Source organism: Monopterus albus, unplaced genomic scaffold (genome assembly GCF_001952655.1).
Source record: "Monopterus albus unplaced genomic scaffold, M_albus_1.0 scaffold41.1, whole genome shotgun sequence".
NCBI classification, from domain to species: domain Eukaryota; kingdom Metazoa; phylum Chordata; class Actinopteri; order Synbranchiformes; family Synbranchidae; genus Monopterus; species Monopterus albus.
In genome coordinates, this window is record NW_018127921.1 from 59,028 (window position 1) to 86,137 (window position 27,110).

Genomic DNA, 27,110 nt, shown 5'->3' on the forward strand with positions numbered 1-27,110 from the left:
GTTGACAAGTGAGTCAGCTGGTTTCCTTGCATCAGTTCTGTTTGTACAATCTAATCAGTTGAACTGATCTCCGCTGTGTACCGCCAGACAAAAAATATAGCTCAGGTGATGAAGCAGAAATTTTTTCATGCGTTACACAGGATTTCAAGTGTTCTTTGACTTGGTCATGAACACGTTTTCTGTATATGCGTTGCAGAAGCTGCTTATGGCTGCCTTTTTTGTTTTTGTTTTTTTTTTGTTGTTGTTTTTTTGCAATACACCCGTGTGTGTACACGCACCGCAGAGTGAGATAGCTTGTGTTTTTGCTACAGCAGCTTGAAAAGTTTGTGGCAATGAGCACAAAGCTTTTCACACAGTTTTGATCACAGTGTTTCACCTCTCACCCTTATAGTAGTTAGGGTTTTATAGGGCACAGGCCAAATCATCAGCTGATATTTTGGTCTCATTCGTCCCGTCCAAGAGGTGCATGTCATGATACATTCCAAGTTTTTGTCTCGCATGTGATCGATGGCCATTGATGGCCTGCCAGTGATGGATTTTTTGGAGCTTTTTGATAGGGGGGGGGCATCTATTTGTCAATGACACCTTTATTACAGATGATGATGATGCTGCTGCTACTACCACATCCTCAACACCCCAAGCAGGTTGGTACCCACAGCAACTCTTATTACTTCCTTATTTATTCCTCTTCACCTCACACTTTGAGGACAGGTGCAATGGCACACTCAGCTCAATTCAGGCTCAAATCAACTCCCATCATCCTGCTTTGAAATCTTTGAGAGGAATTCTAGAGTTGGTCAGTTATATTGTGGAGTTATATTTTTGTCCCACTAATGGCAAGAATTTAAAAATAGCAAAGTAAATTTTTTATTTTTATAAGAATTTTCTTTTTCTGGTGTTTAATGTGTATTAAACTTCACAGGTCTGTGGCTCTAACAAAAAGGCATTGGCACAAATCTACTCAACAGTTCAAAATGCCTTTATTTTCTGTACAGATGCTCATGTCATATCTGTAAATATTCTCATGTATGTCTGTGCTCTGACATACATGTGCTAAATGTATGACTACTACATGAAAATGCTATTCCTGCAAACACATCAGCCTTTATTTACTTGGCTCAAATGAAGGATATAGATGTGACAATGATAATTCACATGTATATATTATGTATACACAATACATACATGGACATTTTATGTGTATATGCATAATAATGCAAAATGTTAGTTAATAACCTAAAATTTATTTTTAAAAATGTCTGTCTATTAAAAGGAAGTTGTGCCCAGGCTCCAGGCTTAAAAATTATATGAAATTTATATCAGTGACATTTGGTTTTATTTCTAGCTACTATACCACAACAAATCATGTCAATAGCTAACAAAACTGTTCAAACCATTCTTGATAAATACATTGTGGGGGGCACTCCTTTTTATAGACATACTTAGCTTTTAAAAATACTACGACATTTTGGTAATGTATTTACTTGATGTCCTTATATTAACATCAGTTTCATCTTGGTGCATCCAAAACTAGCTCAGTCACATTTCTAGCCTGGAACGACGAAGAAAGGGAGACAACAAAATGGAGAAAGCACCTTCTAAAAACTTCTAATTTTGCTTTATTTTATTGTTAAATTTTGTTGGCCACCAAGCCATCCCCCAGTACACCCAAGTGTTGCTCAACAATACCAGTGACTCTGTGTGCAGCTATTGGGTGTGCTTTTCTATAAAAGCACCTCTGATGTGTGAGGTAACTAATTAGATCTACTTTTAAACACACAAAATTAAGGCAGCTTAACTTAGTGAAAGACAGCTTTGATGGAGCTAGGCTAATGTCATTTAGTCTTAATTCTAAAATGGATTCAACACTGAGCCACCACTGTACTGGTACATACAAAGATGAAACTGATGTTCTTCTCCTCTACAGTAAGTCTTGGTAAGACAGCAAATAAGTAAATTTACCAAAATGTCACAGTGTAAATTATCTTTCTTACACTATACAATTCTTACTTATATGTCAACTTTTGGGACCATCTCTGAGACAATCATGGATGCTTCTCTTTAAACGGTTAGTAAAGCAGCTGCATTCTGTGGAGCAGTGGTGGAAGAAGTATTAAGATCCCTTATGTAAGAAAAGTAGCACACCACAGTGTAAAAATACTCTGTTACAAGTATTAGCATCAAAACATATTTAAAGCACTAAATGTCAGGGAAGGCAGCGTGAGCAACCTCCGTAGGGGTAGAGGTAGGGACCCAATTAAAGAGCCAGTCCCGGGGAGTAACAATATAGTACTAGTTCGTGCAGCAGAGCTGGAGTACAGATAGCAAGCAAAGCTGGCAACAATAGGGCAAGGCGAATACTCAGGTCAGGCATCCAGGCAGGGCAATCAGCAACAAGAGAGCAGTCCATATAACAGGGACAAGGCTATAATCATTATCAGAAAGTACAGGCAAGGTGTCGATCTCAGGTTGGCCGTCAGACAAGAGGGAGCAGGCTGGATCACAGGCCGTTAGAGTAGGCAAGGGTCCGGTACCAGGAAAGCAGTCAGGGAAAACCGCTGGAGAGTCTAGACAAGACATAGAACAATCTGGGAGCTGCTATATGCTGTGGTGAACAGGTGTGGGTGATTAGTGGCAGGTGAAACCAATGTGCACAATGAGCTGAAGTTACCAGGGTTGTGGATGAGCTGGTGACAGGAAGTACTTTCAGAGTAAAAGCAGGGAGAACCGGAAGCCAGCGGGGCAGGACCATGACACTAAAAGTAAAAATACTCTTTATGAGAATGAAATACTTCACATTGATGTACATTATATTACTGATGTGTCATTGTGTACTTCACATTTAATGCAACACTTAGTACAGATGGAGCTAGTTTTTACTAGCATGAATGTCTAGAATTTGAATTACTGCTAGGTAGCTTGTGAATTTTCCACTGGTGAACAATAAAGTCTTATGATTATACTGTAATTTTTGTATTAATCTGGTTCTGAAAAGTAATTAGTAACTAAAGTTATAAAAGAAATGTAGTGGAGTACTAGAATATTGAGTAGTACCATATTTGCCTCTAAAATGTAGTGGTCAAAGTACAAAGTAGCACAAAATGAAAATACCTAAGTAAAGTTCATATACTTCAAAACTGTAAATGTAGTTAGTTACTTTCCACCACTGCTGTGGGGAAGTAAACCAGGCATACAGTAGATTTGCCAAACCAACCAGATCCTTGAAGCCTTTTTTGTTGTAAAGTCAACATAAATTTCTAATAAAATGTACAGTACAGCCCACTCCTGGACAAATGGCATATTTTACCTGTTTTTTTTTTTTTTATTGAAAACATGCAAATACCACCCCTGCAGCAAACAGTCAAAAATTGCCTTTAACAAATGTTAATTCATGGGTACTTAATTATAACATTCACTCCTAAAAAAATCTTGTAAAGGTAATTTCTGCTGTCTACTTTTACAGTGTTCGCCCCTCTCTATCCTGCTCTATTTCACTGACTTGTCTGGGCTAACCGGCTCCTCTGTTGAGCTGTGGCAACCTTTTCTCTTCATTCTGGTGCCTCTGAATGAGCACATTTTTGCCCTTTCACTTGTAATCTTGCTACAAGCTCTAAAGCTGAAGCTTGTGCTTTATTCCAGGTGGTTTCAAACACAGTATTTTGGCTTCAAGGGTGAGAAATATGTGGTTGGTTTAGCAAATGTACTCTGGGATAGCTTCCAAACAAAATAGACGATTGAGCAGTCACTTCCCTAAGCTTTTGAATGGAAAGCATCCAGCAGTTAGTCACACCTGCAATGATACAGACGTAACACCATCAAAACATCAGAAACAGCTGATTTTATCCTGATTCATTTCAATGATAACTGTGCTTTTTTCACAGAGGATGCCAAACCAACCAAGAAACTCTCAATAGAGCTGCCTAGTAAGAGCCCCCTGTTAAATCATACCACCATTTAGTACCAACCAAACCACTAGCTTTCTCTAAATCAGAGTGACCCATTGTCTGAACACAGGAAACATGTTGGTGACATGTATATTTGTCAATGTTTTGGTGTGTTTGGAGTTTGCCTTTTCAACAGGAGGAAGTAAAGATGTTCAAGATGTCCCTGCTAACATATTAATACACTCATATTAGTGGAGTGGGGTTTCTTTTTTCCCTTTTAATTTTAATTTCAGGGTGTTAAATGGTCCTGTTTTTGTTTTTTGTGGAGAAAAATTCCCATTTACTCTTTGTCAAAACATTTGGAATTCTGATCATAAGAGTCAAATCTATGGTTTGCATTTTCAATGCGCAATCAGAATTTCATCAATATTCAATATAGCTTGAAAGCAAAGAAGGAGTAAAGCATTGATTGTTTTGTTGTAAGATCTTTGATTCAGAATTCCTCCGTGCTTGCAAGTTTCTAATTGCCTGTTGGCTTTACTTTTTATGAGTGTGTGCTTGCTTCAGTGGACTTTACAGTACTATTCTTTACAATATGCTGTAAACCTCTTTTTGTCTTTGTTTAGATGATAGCGTCCCTGAGTCAGCCATGGGGAGAAAAGACTCAGGTAATAAAGTGGTAGTCAAAAAGGTTCTTATGGTAATGTTTATTTTTTCATAAACACCAAGAGGAACTTTGATATCAAGAAAATCTATTAATTTTTTTTTTCCAGCAAAGCAGGTTAAATCAAACCACGCTTGGCAGCTGTCCAGGTTAATTTGTTGAAAAACTATGTAGTGCAATATGAAAAAGAGTTTTCCTGAAATGTAGCCCCAACGCTTTCTCTTGTCCTTGCCGCATTTATCTTGTGATGGGGCTTTTGGAAAACTAAATCTTTTTCATTTGCAATTGGTTTAGGTTTTCAATAGCATTGAAAATGATCTGGTAGCAGTTGATAGACAAATTTTGTTTATGGTGAACTTGTGAAATGTGAAGATGCCCAGACTTTGTCCAGACATCCACCAGATCTAGACAACAGCTGTACGGTAACAGTGTGACTCATCCACATTCAAACTTCCGTGATTAAAGAATGAAGCAGAATTTACACACAACAAATTTTCATAATACTTCATACTTTGATAGAAATGTCCATTAAACACGGCCTTTAATGAAAATGTAATGCCCTTTCTGTTTCATATTGTCTGTTTTGTGCTTTCCATGTTGCAAAAAGCTTAGATCCCACTGCTGTATGAGGTGTGATTGTTGAAAGTGAGAAAATGTGTCAAACTGTCTTTTAGTCTTTCTATCTGTCTTTGTAACTCTATCGTGGTAAGAGTAAACTTTCAGATGAAAACTGAAAGGTGGGTGAACAGTATGAATCCCTTACACTATTATTTTTGCACAATGGCGATGGAAATCTGTGTGTCATGTGTATGTTTCTCCTTACTGACCAGTGTGGTCTCTGGGAGATGGTCAGGGCCCGGACGATCTGGAGAAGCCCGTCGACCAGCCGCCACTGTCCACCCTGCTGATAGAAAAACCTCAAAGTGGCACCGTCAGTGTGGGTGAGAGACAGCACAGAAAAAAAAGCTTAAGCGAAAATTCAAACAGACATGTTGATAAGACTGTCGTGGAGTAGTGAACAGCTAAAATATCTGCTGTATTTGTTCTTGTTTTGATAAGCCTAAAAGCAGCCTGCAGTATGTAATATTTGGTGAAGAGTGGCCAATGTTTGCCCACAGTGACATTTTCATGATAATGTTAAAAGCTAAAATATACCACAAAAACAGCACAAGTTGTTATTATGTGAGAAAACGGATTCAGTTATATCACAACAATATTTATTTAAAATTTGCTAACTTCAGTCACCATAAACTACTGGTCATACCAGACCAACTTAGATTGTAGTGAGAAAACTCCTTTGTTCTGTTAAACTGAGCAAGAGGGTGTTTATTGTTCATGTTTTTAAGAGAAAGACTGTTATTTCAAAATTTACATGATAGTTTTAACAAAATCTCCAAGGTGGAACTAGTCTCAGTATCTATAAATAGCCTTTCATATACTTGTGCAATTAGGTTTTTGTCATTACTTTAGTGGATTATTGATCAGAAACTTAGAGTATTAGACAATTTTTCTCTGCGATCATGTTTTTTTTTTTTGTATCCAAAGGTGGAGACATTACGTTTGTTGCTAAGGTGGAGGCCAAAGATCTTCTCCGCAAACCCACTATCAAGTGGTTTAAAGGAAAATGGATGGATCTGGCCAGCAAGACAGGGAAGCACTTACAGCTAAAAGAGACCTTTGATCGTAATACCAAGGTACTGTACAGCAGGCCACACACACCTACTGCCACTTATGAGCTTATGAGCATCACATTACATGCTAATGGTGCTACTATACCGTTTGCTTTATACCACCCCCTGGCAGGTCCACACATTTGAGATGCATATCATAAAGGCCAAAGAGAACTATGCTGGAAACTACAGGTGTGAAGTCAACTACAAGGACAAATTTGACAGCTGTTCCTTTGACTTGGAAATTAAAGGTTTGTCAAAGCAACAAAGTGCATTACATCCATCTTCAGACATATGGGAGAAATAGCACAAAATTAAGACTTGCATATGTGTTGTTACTGTCTTTCAGAGTCCGAACAGAGCTCACAGCATATTGACATTCGATCAGCTTTCAAAAGAAGGTAAAAAGAGTGTGGTGCAACTACAACACTGATATTCTCAATGAGTCATCATCAACCATTTCAAATTAGGTATTCAAAAGTCTTTCATTTTCTCTCTTGAACTGAAGGAACCAAGGTATTTATTTCAGAGAATAGGATCTCTAACAAATTAGAGATTCCTGAAACATAAAAAAGAAATAGTTCTATTCCAAAAGGCAAAACAATGAATCATTTCACTTTCAAGTAATGTTACTGTATTAGTGTGACAAGATAAGTGTAATGGTGTCATTAACATTTCATAAAGGTAATAACAAATCAACCAGCTGACTCCATGTGTAATTAAAGGCCAACTCTTGCATTTTAAACCTGCCTCCAAACAATGTATCTAGGAAGCAATGCAAAGCATTCCAGTCTCATTGCATTGTCACAATGCTCAGTAATGTTGTTTCAACATTGATGAAACATTGTGGCAATTTTGCCTGAGACAGCTTTTGATGTGTTTTATACAAACTGCCTATTTCAAGCTTTTATCTGAAAAGACAAAAAAGGGGTTTGTGTTAGCATCGATCCTGTGTTAGCTTGGCGCTAACACATCGATTGACATCAGAGGCTTTGCTTTGTGTTGCTCTTTTAGCATTGTTTTATAGTGCCTGTAATTGTCTGAGCTCTGATTAAATCTTTATTAATCTCTCCTTGTTAACAACAGCACTGAAGGACAAGACGATGCTGGGGAGCTTGACTTTAGTGGTCTCCTTAAACATAGGTGAGAATCACATCCCAACCCTGAGTGGATTTTGTCCCTTTCAGTATATTTAAGGCCCCCCTTTTTTGGATGCGCTTCTATTCTCGTGTTTACAAATTTGATGTGTTAGACTACTGTATGAGTGGCAAGTTTATTTCTACAGATGATAGGATACATTTTTGCTATAGAGTGCCGTAGAGATGGTGTATTTTTGTAGGCCAACCTGGAAGTTAGCATCACCCTGATTCCATTGACAAAAAGCCAGTGGAATTATGCCACAGGCTTTTATTTGGACTATTGTAGAAACAAACAAATGTTTAGGCCCCACGTTGTTCCTATGAATGGTTTAAAACTGATCTGTAAAGCTTTAGTACATGATTTACTGAGTGTGAATAAAGCCAGTAGTCAGTTTTGAACTTGGCAGAAAGGTGAAGAAGGGAAACAGGCAGAGAATCTGTTAATCTAATCTGTACACATTTTGTTCAACAAGATAATCTTTACAATTGAACACCACTGTTATGAATTTTGAAGCCCAAATACAATCACTAGAATATAAAGCTATTGTTAGGTTATAAATGGAATAACCACAGTCCCATGACTTCAGTGTCACCACCACGGCTTCCAACTTGAAATGTGATTTATTGCACTTACCTCCTCTACTAAATCCGATCTTCTTAGCATGATCTGATCTAGCTAGTGATCATGGCTGTGTCAGTTAGTAACAAGAGTTTGCAAGTGTACAAGTTTAAACACAGTGAGGCTGTAAAGGCGGGCTAGTAGATTAGTGTTTGGTATGATGACATTTAATGTCCCCAGCAACCTCTGTTGTCTCATTTTGCCACTTGATAGCAACCGCCTTTTTAAGACACATAAAAGCATTAAAAATCACAAATGGGGTATTTACTGACAAATTTTATTTAATAAAACTAAATGTAAAAATGTAGTGGCCTTGTGTTAATGAATGGCCTTATTTCAAGCATCTATTAAAAATCCATTAAAAAACCCTTTAGAGATTCCTCCGTTATCAGAACCTACTGAAAAGCATCGCACTGAGTAAGGCTTGTCACCTGGTACTTGTAAGATCAAGTGCCAGGAGCACAAGGGGGAAGTGGGTGCACGTGCACAGAGCAGTCACTGGTGATCGGTTAAATGTCCATCTCTTCACACCTTAAGCATTAGCTATACAAACACTGTGTGTAAACACTCAGCTGACTATATGTGTGAGAGAGCAGCAGCCCCTCCCTCCTCTAAATAGAGACCGACAGAGAGAAAATGCAGTGGAAAAACAAAGCAGGATGGTTTGTATGGACCCATGGACCCTAGAGGCTGTGCTTGGTGATAGTTAAGGGAAGTATGGTGTTTAGGTTTTGATAGTGGAAATGCAGCAGTTGACTTCAGGGTGAGGGAGCTGGAAGTGCAAAAATGCTAACTCAGTTCCGTGTTTTAGGGCTCACTACTACGGCACTCTATACCAGGGGTTTTCAAAGTCTGACACGGTGGGGGCCACCTCACATGAAATGGACACAACTCTCCTCACCCCCACATCAAAACTGATATTTCAACATGGAAAAAGTTCGTGTTCATGGATTTTGTCACATATTTTTATTCTTTGTTTTACATTGACTTGAAGGATTGTCACAGTTTAAACAGTATGTTCTACTTTTGTGTCCCAAAGCATTTTGGGACACAGAAGTAGAACATACAGTAAAATGTCACCACATGTGAGCTACTAGTAAAACTTTTCTTTTTTAGCTTATATTGGTTAACTTGCATCATTAATAGTATACCAAATTGGCTATTAGCAGTTCATGTTTATACCCATGTACCTATGGATGTACAGACAACTACCACAGCATTAGTTTGATACTGACAAAAACCTGAAAATGTGATGACTTTCAGTCTAGTTTTGGAGTTGTAAGGAAAGCCTTTTTTCTATCATTTCTAAATGGATTTATAAACATGTATTTATGATGGATATCAGAGATAATGATATCTTCTGAAAGTGAAAGTCACACTGAATCTTAAAATATGTATATTATGTCTGTATATTCAGCTTTGACTGAATTACGACTCTGAGAAGCAGTTCAAATGTTGATGCAAACGGAGGCAACTGAGAGCTAAGCGCTTTAAAGTAGACCTATCTTACTTTCCTTTCACCTGATGCAGCAGCTTTGCCTCATGTCTCTCCCTGCGTGTCCCTCTTCAAATCTCCCCTGCCCACATGAGAGACATGCCTTGCAGTTTGAAAACCTCTATGCTATATCAAAGCCACTGTGGTGGCCCAAATGAAATACCGTGATAACTATTTGAGATGATACAATGCAGTATTTATTGTAAGTGTGAATACAAATAGCGCTGGGCACTGTTAACCGGAGAAATTATACATTTATTTTCGGCTTGTCTCTTCTTCTCCCCTACATATTCAGACAACAAAGGTTAGTAGAAAGAAACCATAGATTTTAAAATGATTAGACCTTACTGCAGGTGAGTACTGTAATCCTGTAGAGTCCCCAGCATGACATGTAGCTCTAGGAATTGGACAAGCAAGAGTGTTGGCCTTCTGTAGTTCGGTAACACTTCATTTGAAGGCAGCATTCCTAACTGCTCTGTCAGCAATCAGTAATGATGGAAATGGGCCTTGCATCATAAACACATTGGAGTAACTGCTCTTAATTATGCCATGGAGTCAAATGCCACCTTTATGAGGCAGGGCGCACCATTTTGGATCATTAATGATGTGCTAGTGGGCCATAGAGAAATGATGCTGTAAAATAGTGTTATCACTACACCGTCACTTTATTTCAGTCCAGAAATATAGGGAATTACCACCATGTTTATTTTTGCCTACTTCATAAATGCCTGAAAATAAACAGATAGAGAAGCACAAGCAAAGAATGGAATAATATTTTATGCTTTTCACCTTCAACCTTTCAGACATTTGGGAAAATGTCTATGAAAGAAAGGACTGACTGAATGTTCTTCCAATAAACTAATGGATACACTCATGTCCAGGGCAACATATTCATTAACCTGGATCTCACAAACCTAACATCTCCTATAGACACATTCATCATCTAACAGTGTCGGAGCATCTCTGAAGTGATCACTCAAACAACAACAAACAAAGGGATGGGCTGAAATACGACAACATGTTAAATGTTGCAGGTTTTCCCTGATTCCCTGCATGCTGCATATCAATGTGTTATGTTATGAAAGTCAACTATAATGGTGTGCTGAATGACACATTTACAAGAAAGGCAAAGAAAATTGTCCTTAATTGATTTGTGTCTGCTCCTGTGTGTGATTTTAATCCCACAACACTGATAAAGACCTTGTGTGTCTCCACACCTATTCCTAAGTCTAGTATCAGTGTCTAAACTAAAAAGATCAAAATTCCTGTTTTAATTTCCCTTTAATATTTTCACTTCATCCCCAGATTCATACTATAAATATTCAGGATAACCGAATATTTGCAGGTTCCGGGTTACCATGGAATAAAATCAAGGTTTTAACAATAAGACTAAGCTTGAAAATCAAAAAGGTTGTCCATTGGTTTGCACCATCTTAGGAGACTTTTATTTCTTTTCCTGTTTCCTACTCAGAAAAACACATTCATGATTATTGTTATTCAAATCAATGGCTTCAGAAAGGGACCTGCTCCAAATGGCAAATGCAAAGGACAAATTGATTTAAAAACAAGGCAGTCATGAAAGTGAAAGACCAGTTGTGGTTGTCATTACTGGTTGGATTTATTTTTTTAATGGTTTCATAGGCAGGGTTTATCTCCATATTTGTTTATTACAAGCCACTGTATTTAATTGACTTTAAATGCTACATCATTTTCTGGATACATAAAGTCATGACAGAAGATGATCAATACATTATTTTGTGATTAATCTTGTAAAACATCATCAGTCACCAAACTATCCTGCACAGACAGTTTAGAAATTGGAGCTGTGTTTCCATTTAAAAAAGAGAAGTCTTTGATTATTTTAAGACATACAGTTCTGCACTTCACTGACCATCATCCATCCTGATTTTTGTTCCATGGGTGTATCTTGAACATATCATGTGACCCCAGAGCCAATGTCAACACACAGGTGGACAGCTGCCCAAGCCCATCCCTTTGTGTGACATGTCCTGAGGAACCCTCTGCAGGGCAATAGAGGCATTATTATACAAAAGGATTATTCCTGTAAAAGTGTTTTTAAAAGACGTTGAAGTAAAGTTTTGTGTTTGTGAGACCCAAAGGGATATCTCCTACCTGCACCCGAGCCTCTAAACTCCCTTTCATAGAGCTAGTTTCTCAGGACACGTTGCAAACACCAGCATATGACTCTGTCCCTCACATCCTTCCCTCGTATCTGGAACTGCTAGGGAGTATAAACAGCAAGATGACACTCCCGAGGTGGATGTGTGGGAGATCCTGAAGAACGCCAAGCCAGAGGAATATGAGAAGATTGCTTTTATGTACGGTATCACAGATCTGAGGGGTATGCTGAGGAGGCTGAAGAAGATTCCTAAGGAGGAGAAGAAGTATGAAGGTAAATATATCAGTGTTTGCTTTATGTTTGATCAAAAAGAATTTTTGGAGAAAGCAATGCACAGACTTTTAATGACCTTCTTTGCAACTTTAACTTCTTCTTTTCAAAGCTTTTGCTAAGAAGCTTGAACCAGCATATCAGGTGGATAAAGGTGGAAGGATCCGTCTGATGGTCGACCTGGCTGACCCCACTGCCGAGCTGAAGTGGTACAAGAACGGAATTGAAATCAGGCCCAGTACAAAGTATGTAATAACATATTCTTCTGTGTATCTTCTACAGTATGTCTTCTCCCTTTCAATACTGCACAAGCGAAAGAAGTTTTATTAGAAAACGCCTTTCATTTGTGGCAGTACCTTGCTTTACCATGTTCCTGGTATTATGTGTTTTCATTTTGTCACCTCTAAAATGTACAATGGTTCACATGTGTTAAAGCACCCACTGATTTGTCCTCTACACCAATTTACAAAAGTTCAAAAGCATATCCTTGGGCAAACAAACCTACATTTTTACAAGTAGCACAGTGGAAATATATTAAGACAGTAGAACACTAAAACAGCATTTCTTCTGTAACTGTACATCACCCTTATATTACTGTCATTAGTATGTGCAGCTGGCCTTTCAGTTCTGAACTGAGAACCGCTGCAAGCGGACAACTCTATGCTCTAATGTGGCTCTAATCACTTTCCACACAGCCCCATACAAACACAGATATTAATGTGACAGTTACTTTTTAAATTACAGGGATGGATACAATAAATGGCCCAAGAGCTACATTTGAGTGTAAATGCAATATATAATGTCAACCGTTGTCTTTAATTTGTCACTAATTGCTGTATATGTCCTCCTCAGTGCAGGAAAAGAGTGGTACCTCCTTCACAGGTCTTTAACCATTTCTGGCTGTGCAACAGATTTAACAGGGAATAAATCACACAGTAAATGCCAATAGACCATGTACTTTAACAAGAGATTACTACTGTAACCTAAGAACAACAATCCCATTATTAAGTAGGCATTATGGTTTGTTTGTTGTTTTTTTTGTGCAAATATCTTAGTGCAATTGATGTTTTTGAACTAAACGGGATGAATCGGGGGCCATGAGTGAACTTGCTGAAAGTTTTGAATATTAGTCCTCAAATCATCACATTAAGATTGTTTTCTTAAAAGATAATGTTATATAAGCCTGTAAAAAGGCTATTTTTTATGCTTAAACTTTAAAGCTGCTAAAACTAACAATTTATATTAACAATGGCTCAAACGACCAGATGTAATATGAAAGGGGCTGCTTGTGGAGAATTATGGCCAAACTCTGCAGCTCTCTTCAACTCTTCAGTGGTTTTTAGTGTCTTTCAGCTCATTGTTTTTTGTTTTCAGTTACACAGTCCCTCTGAAATAATAATCATCAGTGTTATACAGTGTATACAGTGTAGTAATACTAGACTGAGAGACAATGAAAAAGCAATAAAAGTTTACTAACCTAAAGTAACTATTAGCACAATTTCTGACTTGTTGTATACATACATGATATATTAAACATTAAATTAGCTGACGATTTGGATTATGTTCAAAGCCACGCGAGGTTAAAGCCATCTGGGAGGTTATTGCTGTTTTCTGGTTTTAGTCTCCTGCAGCATTTACTTCAAGGCTCCCTGCTCAGAAGACTTCACTGTAAAACACTGTTTTTCTCTCTTTTGAGCTTCTTTGTTGTATCACTCTTGCTGACTACATATTGTACCCTTTGAGGCATGATGTCTCTCTGTTTTTGTATGTCTGTCATCTCATGGTTCGCCTTCCTGTCTGCCATAACCACTTCGTGTACAATCCCTGTGCTCCGGCCCCATTCTGGCCCATTCTGATGACCTTTAGTCAAAGGAAGTAAGTTCATGTGTCCAGTCGGTTTTCCCTTTTCCATGTCACAGTTTTAGTGTGACCCTGTCTCGCTGTCTATCCTGATTTCTGGGTTTGTTCAGTGTATTTGATGCATGTTGACTGACTATACCCAAACTATTTGATTTTAAGAATAGGTTTTGGTTTCTGTAGCAAACCATGCTTTTTGATTACCTTTCTTTGGCTTAGTATCTTGGGATAATATAAATTCCTATCTTTGGATTACTGTATACTGGCTCATACATAGCTACAGTGTCTTTAGGTTAACAGTATTGTAACTAATAAACTTCCTGTTTAGGTATATTTTTGAGCATAAGGGCACACAAAGGATTTTGGTCATCAACAACTGCAACCCAAACGATGATGCAGCCTATACTGTAGCTGCAGGAGAGGAGAAGTGTTCCACGGAGCTGTTTGTTAAGGGTATCTGGATTAACTGTTCACCTTTATTTAAAATATAGAGATTTCATATGACCAGATATGCTGCAGCTTTTTACTCTCCTGTCTTACAGAGTTGCCAGTTAAGATAGTTAAAGGTATTGAGCCCGTGAAGACCACAGTCAATGAGAGGATTGAGCTGGAGTGTGAGGTGTCCGAGGAAGGAGCTGAAGTCAAATGGTAAGACTATGAAGGTAATTAGAGTAATGTGTTGCTGAAAAGATTAGACACCTCTTTCAGCCTGGGTAAATATTTGCTATTGTGTGTTACCAAGATTCAAACTAGACCATTTTATGCCAAACTAAAGCAAGAGGTCAATAGTTGGTCAGGGGAAAAAAGCCAATGAGAAAATTCAATAGTTAACATCTTCACTAGAGTGAAAGATAAAGCAAACAAATATAGAACAACAAGTGATGCCACTTTTTGTGATAGGATGCATGTGGGGAACTAATTCCACCAGACTGAGATAAAAGCCCCAAATTATTGATATTTCTTTCAAATAATTTCTAGTTTCTTGAAAAGATGTATATAATTTGGTACTCATAATAGGTCAAATGGAGAAAATGTTGAATGAATTACAGTTCACTCTTTACTATATTTGTCAGAGCACATCAAGTCAGATGAACATAAAAAAGTTAAAAAATTCTAAAGGCAAGTGTACAACTAAAATATATTAAGAATAAAGTTTCCAATAATAAATGAACAATGAATCAATATTTGTTTGTAAGTTTGTCTATAAGTTGTTTGCTGCTCGTTTACCAGTGGAGTGTGTCTATTTACTGTGAGTATTTAAAACACTCCATCAGGATGAAGAACGGTGTTGAGGTTTCAACTGGAGTGCGCTCCAGATACCGCGTTAAGTGTGAGGGAACCAAACACTACTTGGTGATTGATGATGCCTCTTTAGAGGACACTGGGACATACTCCATCATGGCCACTGGTGGCACGTCTGAGGCTCATGTACAGGTTGACTGTATGTAGAATCTTTTTTTAAAAATATCCTTTTCACTGCTTGCAGGTTTTCCAAAGGAACTGGTAATAAATATTTGCTCTGCTCTGTTCGACTCAGTGAAACCACTGAAGATCTACCAGGACCTGCAGGATATGACAGTGCTGCTGGGTCAACCCCTCAAGCTGAACTGTGAGATCTACCCAGGCAATGTCCCAGGTCACTGGTACAGGAACGGACAGCTGATCCAGCCCACAGACCGCATCAACATCATACACAGAAATAAGTATGTGTTCTCTGATAAAATCAACCAATCATGATCAGTTTCACATAACTGCTAACTAATGTGTTTTTGGTTTTCAGGATACATCGACTTGAAATTGCGTCATGTTCTCTTCATGATGCAGGAGATTACACTTTTGTACCTGAGGGGTATTCACATACCCTCACTGCCAAAATCCACATCATTGGTACACAAACTATGCTTTACTGGATTGGTGCATTCTATATCTTTCTGTATGTTTTCTATCTTTTCTTGAATTGATTTGATTTTTTTTGCAGATCCTCCAAGGGTGCACTTGGAAAGCTTGAACTTCCCAGACAACACCGTGACAGTTGTTGCAGGAAACAAACTTCGCTTGGAAATCCCAATTAGTGGAGAACCAGCACCCCGTGTGGTGTGGACAAAGGGAGAAAGGGTGTGTTTCAACCTGTCTAGCATTAAACTCTTTTAAAGGCCACAGCTCGTGTTATTTTATATTTTTACACAATCAACAAATCCCAATGTGTTAGTCTCTCTCAATACTTCTGACTTCCCGTCCCTGTCTGCAGCCCATTGGTTACTACTGAAAAAGGAGTCACAGATACAATATATATATATATGTATTTCAGTTTAAAAAGGCACAATAAATTTCTACAGGATTAAATTTTGCATTTTTCAGGGACAATTTTAACACATATTGTCCATTCTTTTGAGTATTTCCCTCTGTAGGATGGTGTATCTGGGATTGACTCAAAATAAGCTATAATGACCTTTATCACAGTAATGAAGGAACATATCACAACAACAGAATAGCTGTTATTAATTGCTTCTGTAGAACAGTGGCACTCTATTTTACTGAGGAAATTAAATATATCAGGCTTTTAATACACATACACAGTTATGATAGGCTATATAAATTGTTGGTTTGGCCCTTTCATGGAATTTGTTGAGTAAGATTCAATATTTCCAGACTTCTGCTTTAAAATGTCATCTTGCGGTCGCCAAATCTTTTTTTCCCCATCTTCAAGCCTTATATTTCATTTTTTTCTCTCTTTTGTTTCAGGTCATTCTTGAGTCAGCCCACCGTGTTCGAGCTGAAACGTACAGTGATCAGACAAGCCTGACGATAGATGTCACAGAGCGGGAGGACACAGGGACCTACAATATATCTCTGCAGAATGAGGCTGGTGAGGCCACAGCCACCATCAAAGTCAAGGTTGTAGGTAAGAGATCACAAAACACTTCATCAAATCACAGGGTGAATTGTAAGTGTGTGTGTTGTATCGTGTAACATGCTTTTGTGTTATCTGCAGACATCCCTGATCCTCCAGAGGCTCCTTTGGTCCCAGTAGTGGGTGGTGATTGGTGCTCTATGACATGGGAAGCCCCCATATGTGATGGAGGTTCACCAATATTAGGTGAACATCGCATCTTACTTAGTGTTAACTTTGGCAGCTATTTATAGACTTTGTTTTAGCAGTGAAATCAGATGCCCATAATACTTTTAGTCCTCCTCATTCTTTTCATTTTTGGTTAATTACATCTCTGGACATTGTAGTCCTGTCTAAGTCAAAGAAAACTATTAAAAGAATTTGTCTAGTTTTGTCAAAGAAAACATTTGCTATATTAGTTTGTTTTTGTTAGTTTGTTTCAGGTAACCTTCAGCAAATTGCTTTGAAATCACATTTTATCCAAATGATTTTACCCTAAAAGAGCCCCAAAAGCCATAAAATGGCAGGTTTTAATGTGACTTTGAGCGTCTGATGCTATAGCAATACACCCAGACATGAAAAAGGATAAAACACTGAAGATGCAACTATCCTACTATTTCAGTAAAACCTTCTTTTTTGTTAACACAAGCTGTGAATAACAAAGACAACCCCACAAAATTAAACAGAACACAGCCAATGTAATCAACCCTACCCTCAGTTTTACAGGACTGTGCAGGAAAACAATTGATTTTATTCTGTAATTTTGTAGGTCTTTGGAATTTCTTTGCCTACAACACAAGCCAAGTAGTATACATCAGATTTTATTCAAGTCCAAACCAAATAATAATAATAATAATTATTATTATTATTATTATCTTGTCTCTTCCTTTCGTCAGTAACAATATAGAGGGATATTTAATTTATTGTAGTCACCTTTTTTTGGCAGCTAAATTGTATTTGGTTACAGTTACTGTTTAGTGACATTCATTTGGCATCATAGAAAAGACTGTTGATAAATAGTCATATTTTTCATTGTTTTTTTTAAAAATCAAACTAATACTACCGCAGCTTACGTGTAGTATGTGTTGATTTTAAATGTCAGCCTTTCTGACTCTCCTTTAAAGGATACTTCATCGAAAGAAAGAAGAAACAGAGCTCCAGATGGATGAGAATAAACTTTGACCTGATCAAAGAGACATCATATGAACCCAAGAAGATGATTGAAGGTGTGCCGTATGAAGTGCGTGTCTTTGCTGTTAATGCCATTGGTGTGTCCAGGCCCAGTGAACCCTCTAAAGCCTTTACACCCCTTGGTGAGTAGCCCAAATGTCTCCTGGAATATCTACTTAGCAGTGTAAAGACTGGCCTTTGATTTGCCAATAATTTGTCCAGAAAAGTATTACACTCTTACAGAAGGCTTCATTTTATCTAATATTTCATAATATTGGATGAAATTTCAAAGTGTAGGACCATGATAGAACAAGTGTGAGCTGCCCCTGGTACTCCAGCAACACAGCTGTTACCCTATACCCCACCATCCCAAGGATTCGGAGTGTGACCTCCACTGAACATGCAGGAACTTTAGAGAATGTTAAATATGTCTTTATATTGGCTGCCAAAAGATCAGGTCTGTCAGAGGGTGCAACAGGAGTTAGATATGATCAGAGTACAAGAATAGATGGTAAGAGTAGGGACTAATGAGATCTCATGTGGAGACTGATAGCATACCAGCCAGTGTGTTCATGATTTGACAAAATGGGTGTTTTCTAATCTTGTTCATATCCATTATTGGAAATTAACCGGTTAACTATGACCATCCCATTCCTCTCAGCTGTGACCAGTGAGCCTACCATGCTGGTCGTGGATGATGTCACTGACACCACAGTGACAGTAAAGTGGCGTCCTCCTGAAACCATTGGAGCTGCTGGTCTGGACGGATACTTAGTGGAGTACTGCATAGAAGGATGTGAGTCAATATCACATCTACTAAAGACCTCTACAGACTGTGTCCCAGACAGTAACTCGTAACAAAGTTCTTTCACTTGTGAACATTCATACTCACTATATTTGTCATGTTTTGGTCCTCAGCCTTTTGCCACATCAACTCACACTATCAAACCTAAAGGAATAGTTTTGCGAAATACTCTTGTTTTCTTGCCAAGAGTACATTGAAAAGATTGATACATCTCTCATACAGTGTCTGTGAATACACAGCTACAGCCCACAGTCTCTTAACTTAGCTTTTTGTTGCATTTTCAAAGCCTGAGAGAATGCAGAAAGAACATGCAAGTCAATAATGTTTCTCTGCTTGCATATTTTTAAAATGATCATTGTACATAGAGTTAACAGTTAACCTACAGTAGTTCACTGCACAATCTGAACTGTCTTAAAATCATACACAGATTCTGACCAAGATTGACCTATTCTGACCTATATTGCACAGCATAACATCCAGGGAACCTGTAAGCTCACTGTTATTGCACAATGTATACCGACCATAAGTTGCTTGTACAAACAGATTTTAGGCCAGAGGCAGAAATGTATATGTAAACAGAAGAACGTTCAGTGAAGCCTGTTACCAAATTGTTTTTTCAGCTGGATTGTTTTTTCTCTACAGCTGATAATTGGGTAATATCCAACAAGGAGCTAACAGAGAAGACCAAGTACACCATCACTGGGCTGAGCCCAGGGTGTAAGATTTTAGTTCGAGTCAAGGCCGTCAATGCTGCCGGAGCCAGTGCTCCACGGTCCCTTCAACATGCTATCCTGGTCAAAGAGGTTATTGGTGAGCTGTGATAAGTCTACAGTGTACTTGAGAAGTATTTACTGTATTTTATGCTAAAACTTAGCTTGAAATTTGAGTATTTTGAAAAAAAAAGTATTAATCAAACTTCAAACTGGAATAATTCCTCAGTCTCGCACTTCCTGGTCTGTCTTCTTCTCAGAACCACCCAGGATTCGTGTCCCACGACACCTGAAGCAGACCTACACTCTTAGAGTTGGAGAAGCAGTCAATCTTGTGGTGCCATTTATGGTAAAGCAGTCTTTGAGTTACTTAATATTTGCTGCAGCCCTAATCAGAATACTAAACCCTGTGTTGACATCTGTAGGGCAAACCCAGGCCGAAGATCACCTGGCTGAAGGATGGCAAGCCCATAGACCCTTCCCACGTCAACATCCGTAACTCAGACTGTGATAGCATCATCTTCATTCGTAAAGCAGAGCGCAGTCACTCTGGGAAGTATGAGATGGCAGTGCAAGTGGAAAACCTTGTGGACACAGCTGTTATTGATATACAAATCATAGGTAAGTGAATGAATCATGGTATTACACAAAATTACAATTAAAAAAAAAATAAAAGATTTGTTCATAACATTGTCTGCAAAGCACAGTAAAGATAATTACCTGGAATTCTGTCAATTTTCAAAACCAAACTGTCTGCTCATTATCCTTTCACTTATTATTAGATCTACCTAGACCCCCTCTGTGTGTGACAATTGAAGACGTATGGGGAGAAAATGTTGCTCTGGTCTGGAGTCCTCCGAGAGACAGCGGAAATGCCCCAATAACAGGCTACACCATTCAAAAAGCAGACAAGAAGACAATGGTAGCAGATAGAATTATACTACACTGAAATAGCATGGGAAAATGCTAAATTTAAAGCATATCTGTGCAAAATTTACATTACATGTTTGCCTGCTTTCCAGGAATGGTACACATGCATTGACCACTACCATCGCAACAGCATCGCCATCACAGAGCTGGTGGTTGGGAACGAGTACTTCTTCAGGGTCTTTGCAGAGAATATGTGTGGCCTGAGTGAAACTGCCACCCAAACCAAAAAAAGTGCCCTCATTGTCAAAAAAGGTACAACAGACTGTGATACTAGTGAATGTGCATGTATAAAATGGTGAGATGAGAAATGACTGTTTTTGCTTGTCATGGTTCCTGTGAATGCTTGTAAAGTATGTATGTATTTGCCATAATCCAGATGTTCCCTTACCTTAAAAATGAATAATTTCTGATGAGGGAAAAACACTTCCAAAGTGAAAACTCTGGAACAAATCAGATATCAAAAATACTGAAAAGGTTGTTGTGTCATTTGCTGACTATTTTTTCCACAGCTGTTTTCTGAAGGGTACTGTCATTGATGTTTTCCTCCCTAAAGAGAGCCTGTCTCACCTTCAGATCTCACAGGAGTCACGTTATGATTGACAGGCCCTTAGAAACTGGTGTCACAGTCACAGTCACTGATAAAAAGAGAAACAATGGGTCTCTCATTCACCAATATCTTCCTAAGTGTTTTCTTAAATTTCTTCGTCAGTTGTTCTTGTGCCTGGTTTGGACTACATGATTTGTCCCAATGGCCACTATGTCAGATTAAACAGTTATAGAGTGATAAATTCCTGGATGAGGGATATGACAGACTACATGTTGGTACCCGACAGGTCACAGCCTGGTATTGTTCATGACTTGGAGGTGCAGGAACCGGGAGAAGAGTGTGTATGATACTGGCTGCTTGTATTTATAAAAGCATAAAGAAGGATGGGGTGAGGGGCAACCATGGACCTGTCTGTGGATTGTACAAAGAGCACAGCAGCCTGTTGTTATCTGAGCTGGACCATTGCATCGGGGTCATACATGGCTCCCTCAGATGTGCCATCAGCTGAGGAGACCTCCATGTGTGCACCAGGTCCCTTTAACTGCTGAACAACCAAACGCTTACACACTGGACAAAATAATCTAAATGCACTAACATTAACAGAAATTACAAATTAAGATATGCACTTAAACATGTTTGGTTTTTAAGTAATGTGTTTCCTAATTCTATGCTACGAATACTCACTGTAAAAGTTAAATTAATTTCAAAACCTTAAAAACAATTAATTGCTTGCTGTAGTGTAGTGTTTATTTGATTTAAAAGACCATAATACTTTGTAAAATAATGGGAAAAATATTAAAGAAATACTAATAATAACAAAACTGTTATTGTAACTTAAATATTATAATATTACATAACTGGAGAAAACTAAATAACCAGTTATTTCGCACAAGCACGTCAGCATTCAAATGTGCCCCACAGCGCCAGTATCGTGCACAGCCCCATTCCTTTACCCTTTCCCCCACAGGCATGCAGATGAAGATCCCTGATTACTCTGAGCACGACTTCCAGGAGGCTCCATTGTTCACACAACCACTGATCGACACCTTTGCCGTTGCCGGCTACAATACTACTCTGAACTGTAGTGTCCGTGCCAACCCAAAGGTAGGTTGCAGAACAACATGTAAAAGTGGTAGATATGTAGCATTCTCAGGTAAATATACATACATATACTGATTCTCTTCCTACAATGCCAAAATAACAATTTGAAAACATTACTGTGACAACTTTAGATTTTGAGCGAGGTGTTCAAATTATAGTGATACTGTTGTGTCCCTAGATGTCAGTAATTACTTTGGTGAGAACAAAATTAGCATAAATGATGTACAGAACTGCAAAAATAAGATCCAAGAAATATCATTAAAGAGTAAATAGACACCAGTAATAAAACAGAGGGGTTATATGGTACTTATGTCTGCCTGCAGGCCAAAGTGTTCTGGATGAAGAATAAGATCATCATTGTCGATGACCCACGCTACCGCATGTTTAGCAACCAGGGAGTGTGTACTCTTGAAATCAGGAAGCCCAGCCCCTACGATGGTGGCACGTACGCCTGCAAGGCCATCAACGACCTAGGTGAAGCTCAAGTGGAGTGCAAGCTGGAGGTCAAAGGTCAGTGTGGACCAGCAGGCAACTGGTGTGTGCCTCCCTGGGTACCTTTCTTTATGTGAGTCTGGTTTTCCCAAAGTTCTTGATTTATCCTTTGTTTTTCTTTTGAGCTATTTATTACTCATGTATCTGTGGTAATGTTTAGGCATCTCTTCTCCTTTGAGGGTCTTTGCTTCTTTCAGTGAAAAAAAGTAAATCTGTAAATCACTTACAATCAGAATCAACCTCTTTCAAGATTAATCATTAATTGTAAAAGAGTACAAAGAAACAAAGGCAGCTTTGGGAAACCATCTCCATTAAGGGTACCGCAGTCTTTGAACTGTGTTGAAGTCTAATAAAGGGCTGACCACATTGGCGGTGGACATGTAAGTATATGGACTGGGTTGCACTAGCTCTTTGTAAATCCATTACTAAAATTGTGTGTATAGCCCTTCTTAAGTTCTCAGTCATCATTAGCTAGCGTCAAATTGGTGAATTACTAAATGAGGTTGCACTATTAAAACTTATGGAATGTCTTAGCTAGTTTAAACTTTAGTAAACTGCAAATCTGTTGCAAGAACACATCTGTAGTGTTGCTCAAACAAAGGCAATCAGCCACTATAGCATCATGAGCTGTAACATTATAGCTGAAGACCAGTTTTAGGGGGGCAAACTATGTATTAAACTTCAGTACCAGTCATTAGTAGATGTAGGCATGATTGTTTTATTCATTCATGCACATTTGAAGAAATATATGTTAAGCATTATTCCAGCAACCTATCTGATTATGCTAATGTACTGCAGCTAATATTATCTTGGAATTTATGCTAAAGTTATTAACATCATGTTTTATAATTTGAGCAATAGTATTTTGTGTTATTTTTGAGAAATACTTTAAATCTTTCTATTTTACATCATAATTAAACTGCTTTTGTTTTTAATAAAGTACCAGGTCACATGTGTCAACCACATTTCTTTTACTCTTTACTCTTTACTCTAAAGAGGTCATATATCAGCAAGCTAGCATTAGTTTGTCAGTGAGCTCAATTAATTATGCAGTAGCCACATCTAGCAGTGCAAAAGAACTAATCTCTGATGTTATAATGTTAACTAACAGTAACTATGCTACGTTTGGACTTATGTCTAGTGCACTAGCAACTAGTGCATCTGGCCCCTGGACACCATTTTGAAAATAGATGCGCATAATGATATAATAATAATCCTTTCATGTGTGTGTAGTGCACATAATATCTGGTGACAGATCTCCCTCACTTCTACAAATAGAGGTTTATCCCCTGTCTTCTCACACATTTCTATCCAGTTCATCAAGCCATGTTGTTCATCATCACAATGCGCCACCTCAACACACACTGTGTCAACAGTCACAACTTAATTGGCATAACATATAGTCCTGTGATGTTTTGTGTTGTATTATATAATGTTTCCATCTTCAACTATTTTCCACAGAATCCAGCGTCTTATTTATGCCACACAGTTAACTCCTCATATAAGAGTCCAGTAATAACTCAACTGTATTCCCTAGTACGCAAATAACTCCATGTAAACATTTTGTTAACCCCTCTTCTTTTCTCTCTCCCCCAGTCCAAACTCAAGAATTGTGAATGTATGTTCTCATATAAGGTAAGCTTTCATATGGTTTTGGCATATGAAGCTTATGTCATTCATTATGCATCTTCCAGCCAGCCTTTTATAACCTAATGTTTCTCATTTGGATGGACTGTGGCAGCTTTTCTTCCTCACAAAAGCAGGATCCAGAGAAAGAACAAAAGAAATTGAGCTTTAATGAACAGGACTTGCATGACAGCTTTTACTAAAGCAAAAAAAAAAATCCTTAGCTGGCTGACTTTAACAACCCTGTTTTGAATATTTTAATTGAAATTGTGAGAATTTAAAGACCGCCTCTCATGTACCATGAGCTGCAGAAAAGGTAAGTAAAAAGATGTAATAGGTTTTGCAAACCTTCTAACCTTCAGCATATGTTGAAACTGAGAATGAGTTTTATTCTCAATTGATGTGTCTACTTATGTGGTTTTTTCTCAGCTGCTGTTGAACAAAGTCACAGGATCAAATAAATGAAACCAACACTGGAAATGTTCCATGTTGTGTGTGTGAATCTGCCTGATTAGTGATATATGCATCATAGGAGACAGCACCTTTCCTGTTGTAGGCTGTTGCAGATGACTAAAGAGGTAACACTTTATTTTACAGGTCTTTAATATACTGTTTATTTCCAAACAATTTCCTACAAAGTTTCCTTAAAGGGAATCTTATAATTTTATACTAATTATAGGTCACATTAGAGAGTGATTAATTGATACACTTCCAGTTTTTTCTAAATGCAAAGCTAGCACAAACTTGAGGCTTTTATTCAGAGGACAAAATATGAACTACACATGCAAAGTGTGAAATTTATCTTCAAACAACCACACAACTCAGGAAACTTTCAATAAATGATAACAAATCTATAAAATAAAGTGTTACCAGTAAATCTTGACATGCATTATATTTCAGTGGACTCAACTATGTCTTTTCTCCTAGTTCTGCAGATGTTAGCTCTGTCCCAATTCCCTGCTACACACTAAATATAAGCAACAAACAAAATGCAGTAGGCTACTCAAATGTACAATCAAAATAGTCAGTATGTATGCTTAAAAAAATACCCATAATGCATTTCACTGGAAAATTGTAAGACCAAGTCTGGATAGGGATAAAACAGCTTTGAGAACATCCCAGGAAAAAACATACCTGGTTTATGACAAAATACTTGTTAGCCTAATGAAATTCCATTAGCCTCTGGTACGCTGTGCCAATTAAAGCAACAGTATGCAACTTTTTTAAATATTTTGGTTGTAGAAATGTGCTCCAAAACTAGTCTTACTGTGGGGAGGTGCTGTCAAAGCCCCCTGTGACCCAGCCTCACTGAACAGCACTGGCAGCAGTGCAGAAATAGTTTCTAAGAGTGGCATTGACCTCTCTAACCAATCAGAGATTTTCAGTTATTTCTGCTTGATCAGTAGGTTTTGCTGCTTTCTCATTTCTTATAATTTCATAACAAATATCTGAAGAGCTGGGCAGAGCAAGGCAGACAGTATCAAGTTGTAGTAGAGAATAGAGGAGCAAGGAGAGGGAGTGCTGGGCGGAGCAGAAGAGACTGATTTGGAGTATCATATTATCATATTAGTTTAATAAAAGCTTGCATTCTAACATGCAAAACTAAGATGAATATGGGAAATATCACACCTGTGAAAAATGTGCATGTTAGTTTTGTCATTGTTAGCTTGCTATAATGTTAAATTTAGCATCTATCTGCAAAAACAGTTTGCTAACACGATTAGTATATACTGTAGTATGGAATTGGGACACACTGATTTAGAAACTTGGTGTATATTGTGTACATGAACTAATCCGACCACCTCTCTTCTCTCTTCCCATGACTTAGCTGCTGCTGTGAACTCCTGCCTTTCTTTGCATTGTTTATTTTGCCTGATCAGCCCATTGCTCTTCAGTTTTCTCCCTCTACTACCTCTTTCTGTTCCCCTTCTCCATATCTGTCTCTGTGCCTCCCCACCTCATTATAAAAGAATGTTTTCCTCTTGTCCTTCAGGAGGGTTCACCTTCTTTGAACTCATGCAACGTGGAATACCCCTACACCTGATTGACAAGTACATGAATGACACGAAGACTTTTGAACAGGAGAAGTAAAATGATAAGGACTGACAGACAGAATAGTTTTGCAGACTTCTGCCGCCTCTAGTGATATTCTTCTCCCACCTACTGAGGTCAGCAGCCTGAACATGGATGGACAGATGAGGAAGGATGGTGAGAGGGATGGAGGATGTGCTGGTCTGTGGTGTGGCATGTTGTGTGCAGGTTTGGAGCTAGTTACACTAGGGAAAAAGCCATCTCACTTGTTTGTCATCCTCTTATGTTTAAAAGACTGTCTGCTCAGATGCATGTCGCCAGTGTTTTGGTTCAAGCTTTCATAAGGTCATGTAGTGTGTAAAAACAAAAATTATAGAAAGCACATATAGCACAAACAGTGACACATACCTACAGTATTTACATGTGGATTGATGTTGGGAGTGTGATAATTTATTTCTGAGAAAAGGGAATGTATAAACAAAAGTTTGGTGTTTGTATGATGTTGCAGAATTTCTATATGACAAAAAAAGAACATAGACTTGTGTAATGTTAGGCAAATGAATGTGTTGACCCTTCTTCTGAAGATAATTCACAGTTATATTTGTTCATTCACATTTTCTGTGTAGATTTATGTCTAATAACTATACACAGAGGTTTATGCACAGTCTGCATGACACATGATTTTTGAATTCAAATTGGACTTAAGGCTTGATTAAAGCTCAGCCTTTTCATGTTAACAATGTAATTACACTATGTCCCATAGATTACAATTAAAGAAATTTAAAAAGTTGTTTTGTGTTGTGAGCTCTGTTTTGTGTGGACCTGCCATATTTTATCAAAACTAATTAAACCTTGCACTCATTAAAACTCATTTTGGGGGAAAAGTTATCAGACTGTGATCCAAACTTTTTGGTTCTCAAATATTTATAATGTCCACAATTAAGCTCTCTATCTCATTATGTCTTTCCTACGACATGAGACTGACACAGAATATTCTCTTAAACTGATCTCTTTGGGGGGGGTAAATCCTAGTATTTTTGAAATGTGTCAGGAGTGTTGTGTGACAGAAG

At 38.0% G+C, this 27,110-nt stretch overlaps 1 protein-coding gene across 1 annotated transcript; it reads left to right on the forward strand.

Annotated features, from left to right (window-relative positions):
- Positions 1 to 1,715: 1,715 nt before the first annotated feature.
- mybpc1 (myosin binding protein C1) lies at positions 1,716 to 26,500 on the forward strand. The gene is made up of 29 exons (XM_020599569.1): positions 1,716 to 1,926; positions 3,882 to 3,923; positions 4,511 to 4,552; positions 5,379 to 5,489; positions 6,094 to 6,242; positions 6,352 to 6,469; positions 6,568 to 6,619; positions 7,305 to 7,361; positions 11,718 to 11,884; positions 11,994 to 12,126; positions 13,748 to 13,756; positions 14,067 to 14,191; positions 14,281 to 14,386; positions 15,013 to 15,179; positions 15,276 to 15,441; positions 15,519 to 15,625; positions 15,717 to 15,853; positions 16,481 to 16,640; positions 16,731 to 16,835; positions 17,753 to 17,941; positions 18,460 to 18,594; positions 19,246 to 19,413; positions 19,574 to 19,662; positions 19,739 to 19,934; positions 20,096 to 20,235; positions 20,336 to 20,495; positions 21,758 to 21,894; positions 22,215 to 22,401; positions 26,003 to 26,500. Exons 1-29 carry the CDS (start codon positions 1,833 to 1,835, stop codon positions 26,098 to 26,100), a joined length of 3,546 nt encoding a protein of 1,181 aa, XP_020455225.1. The 5' UTR covers positions 1,716 to 1,832; the 3' UTR covers positions 26,101 to 26,500.
- Positions 26,501 to 27,110: the final 610 nt, after the last annotated feature.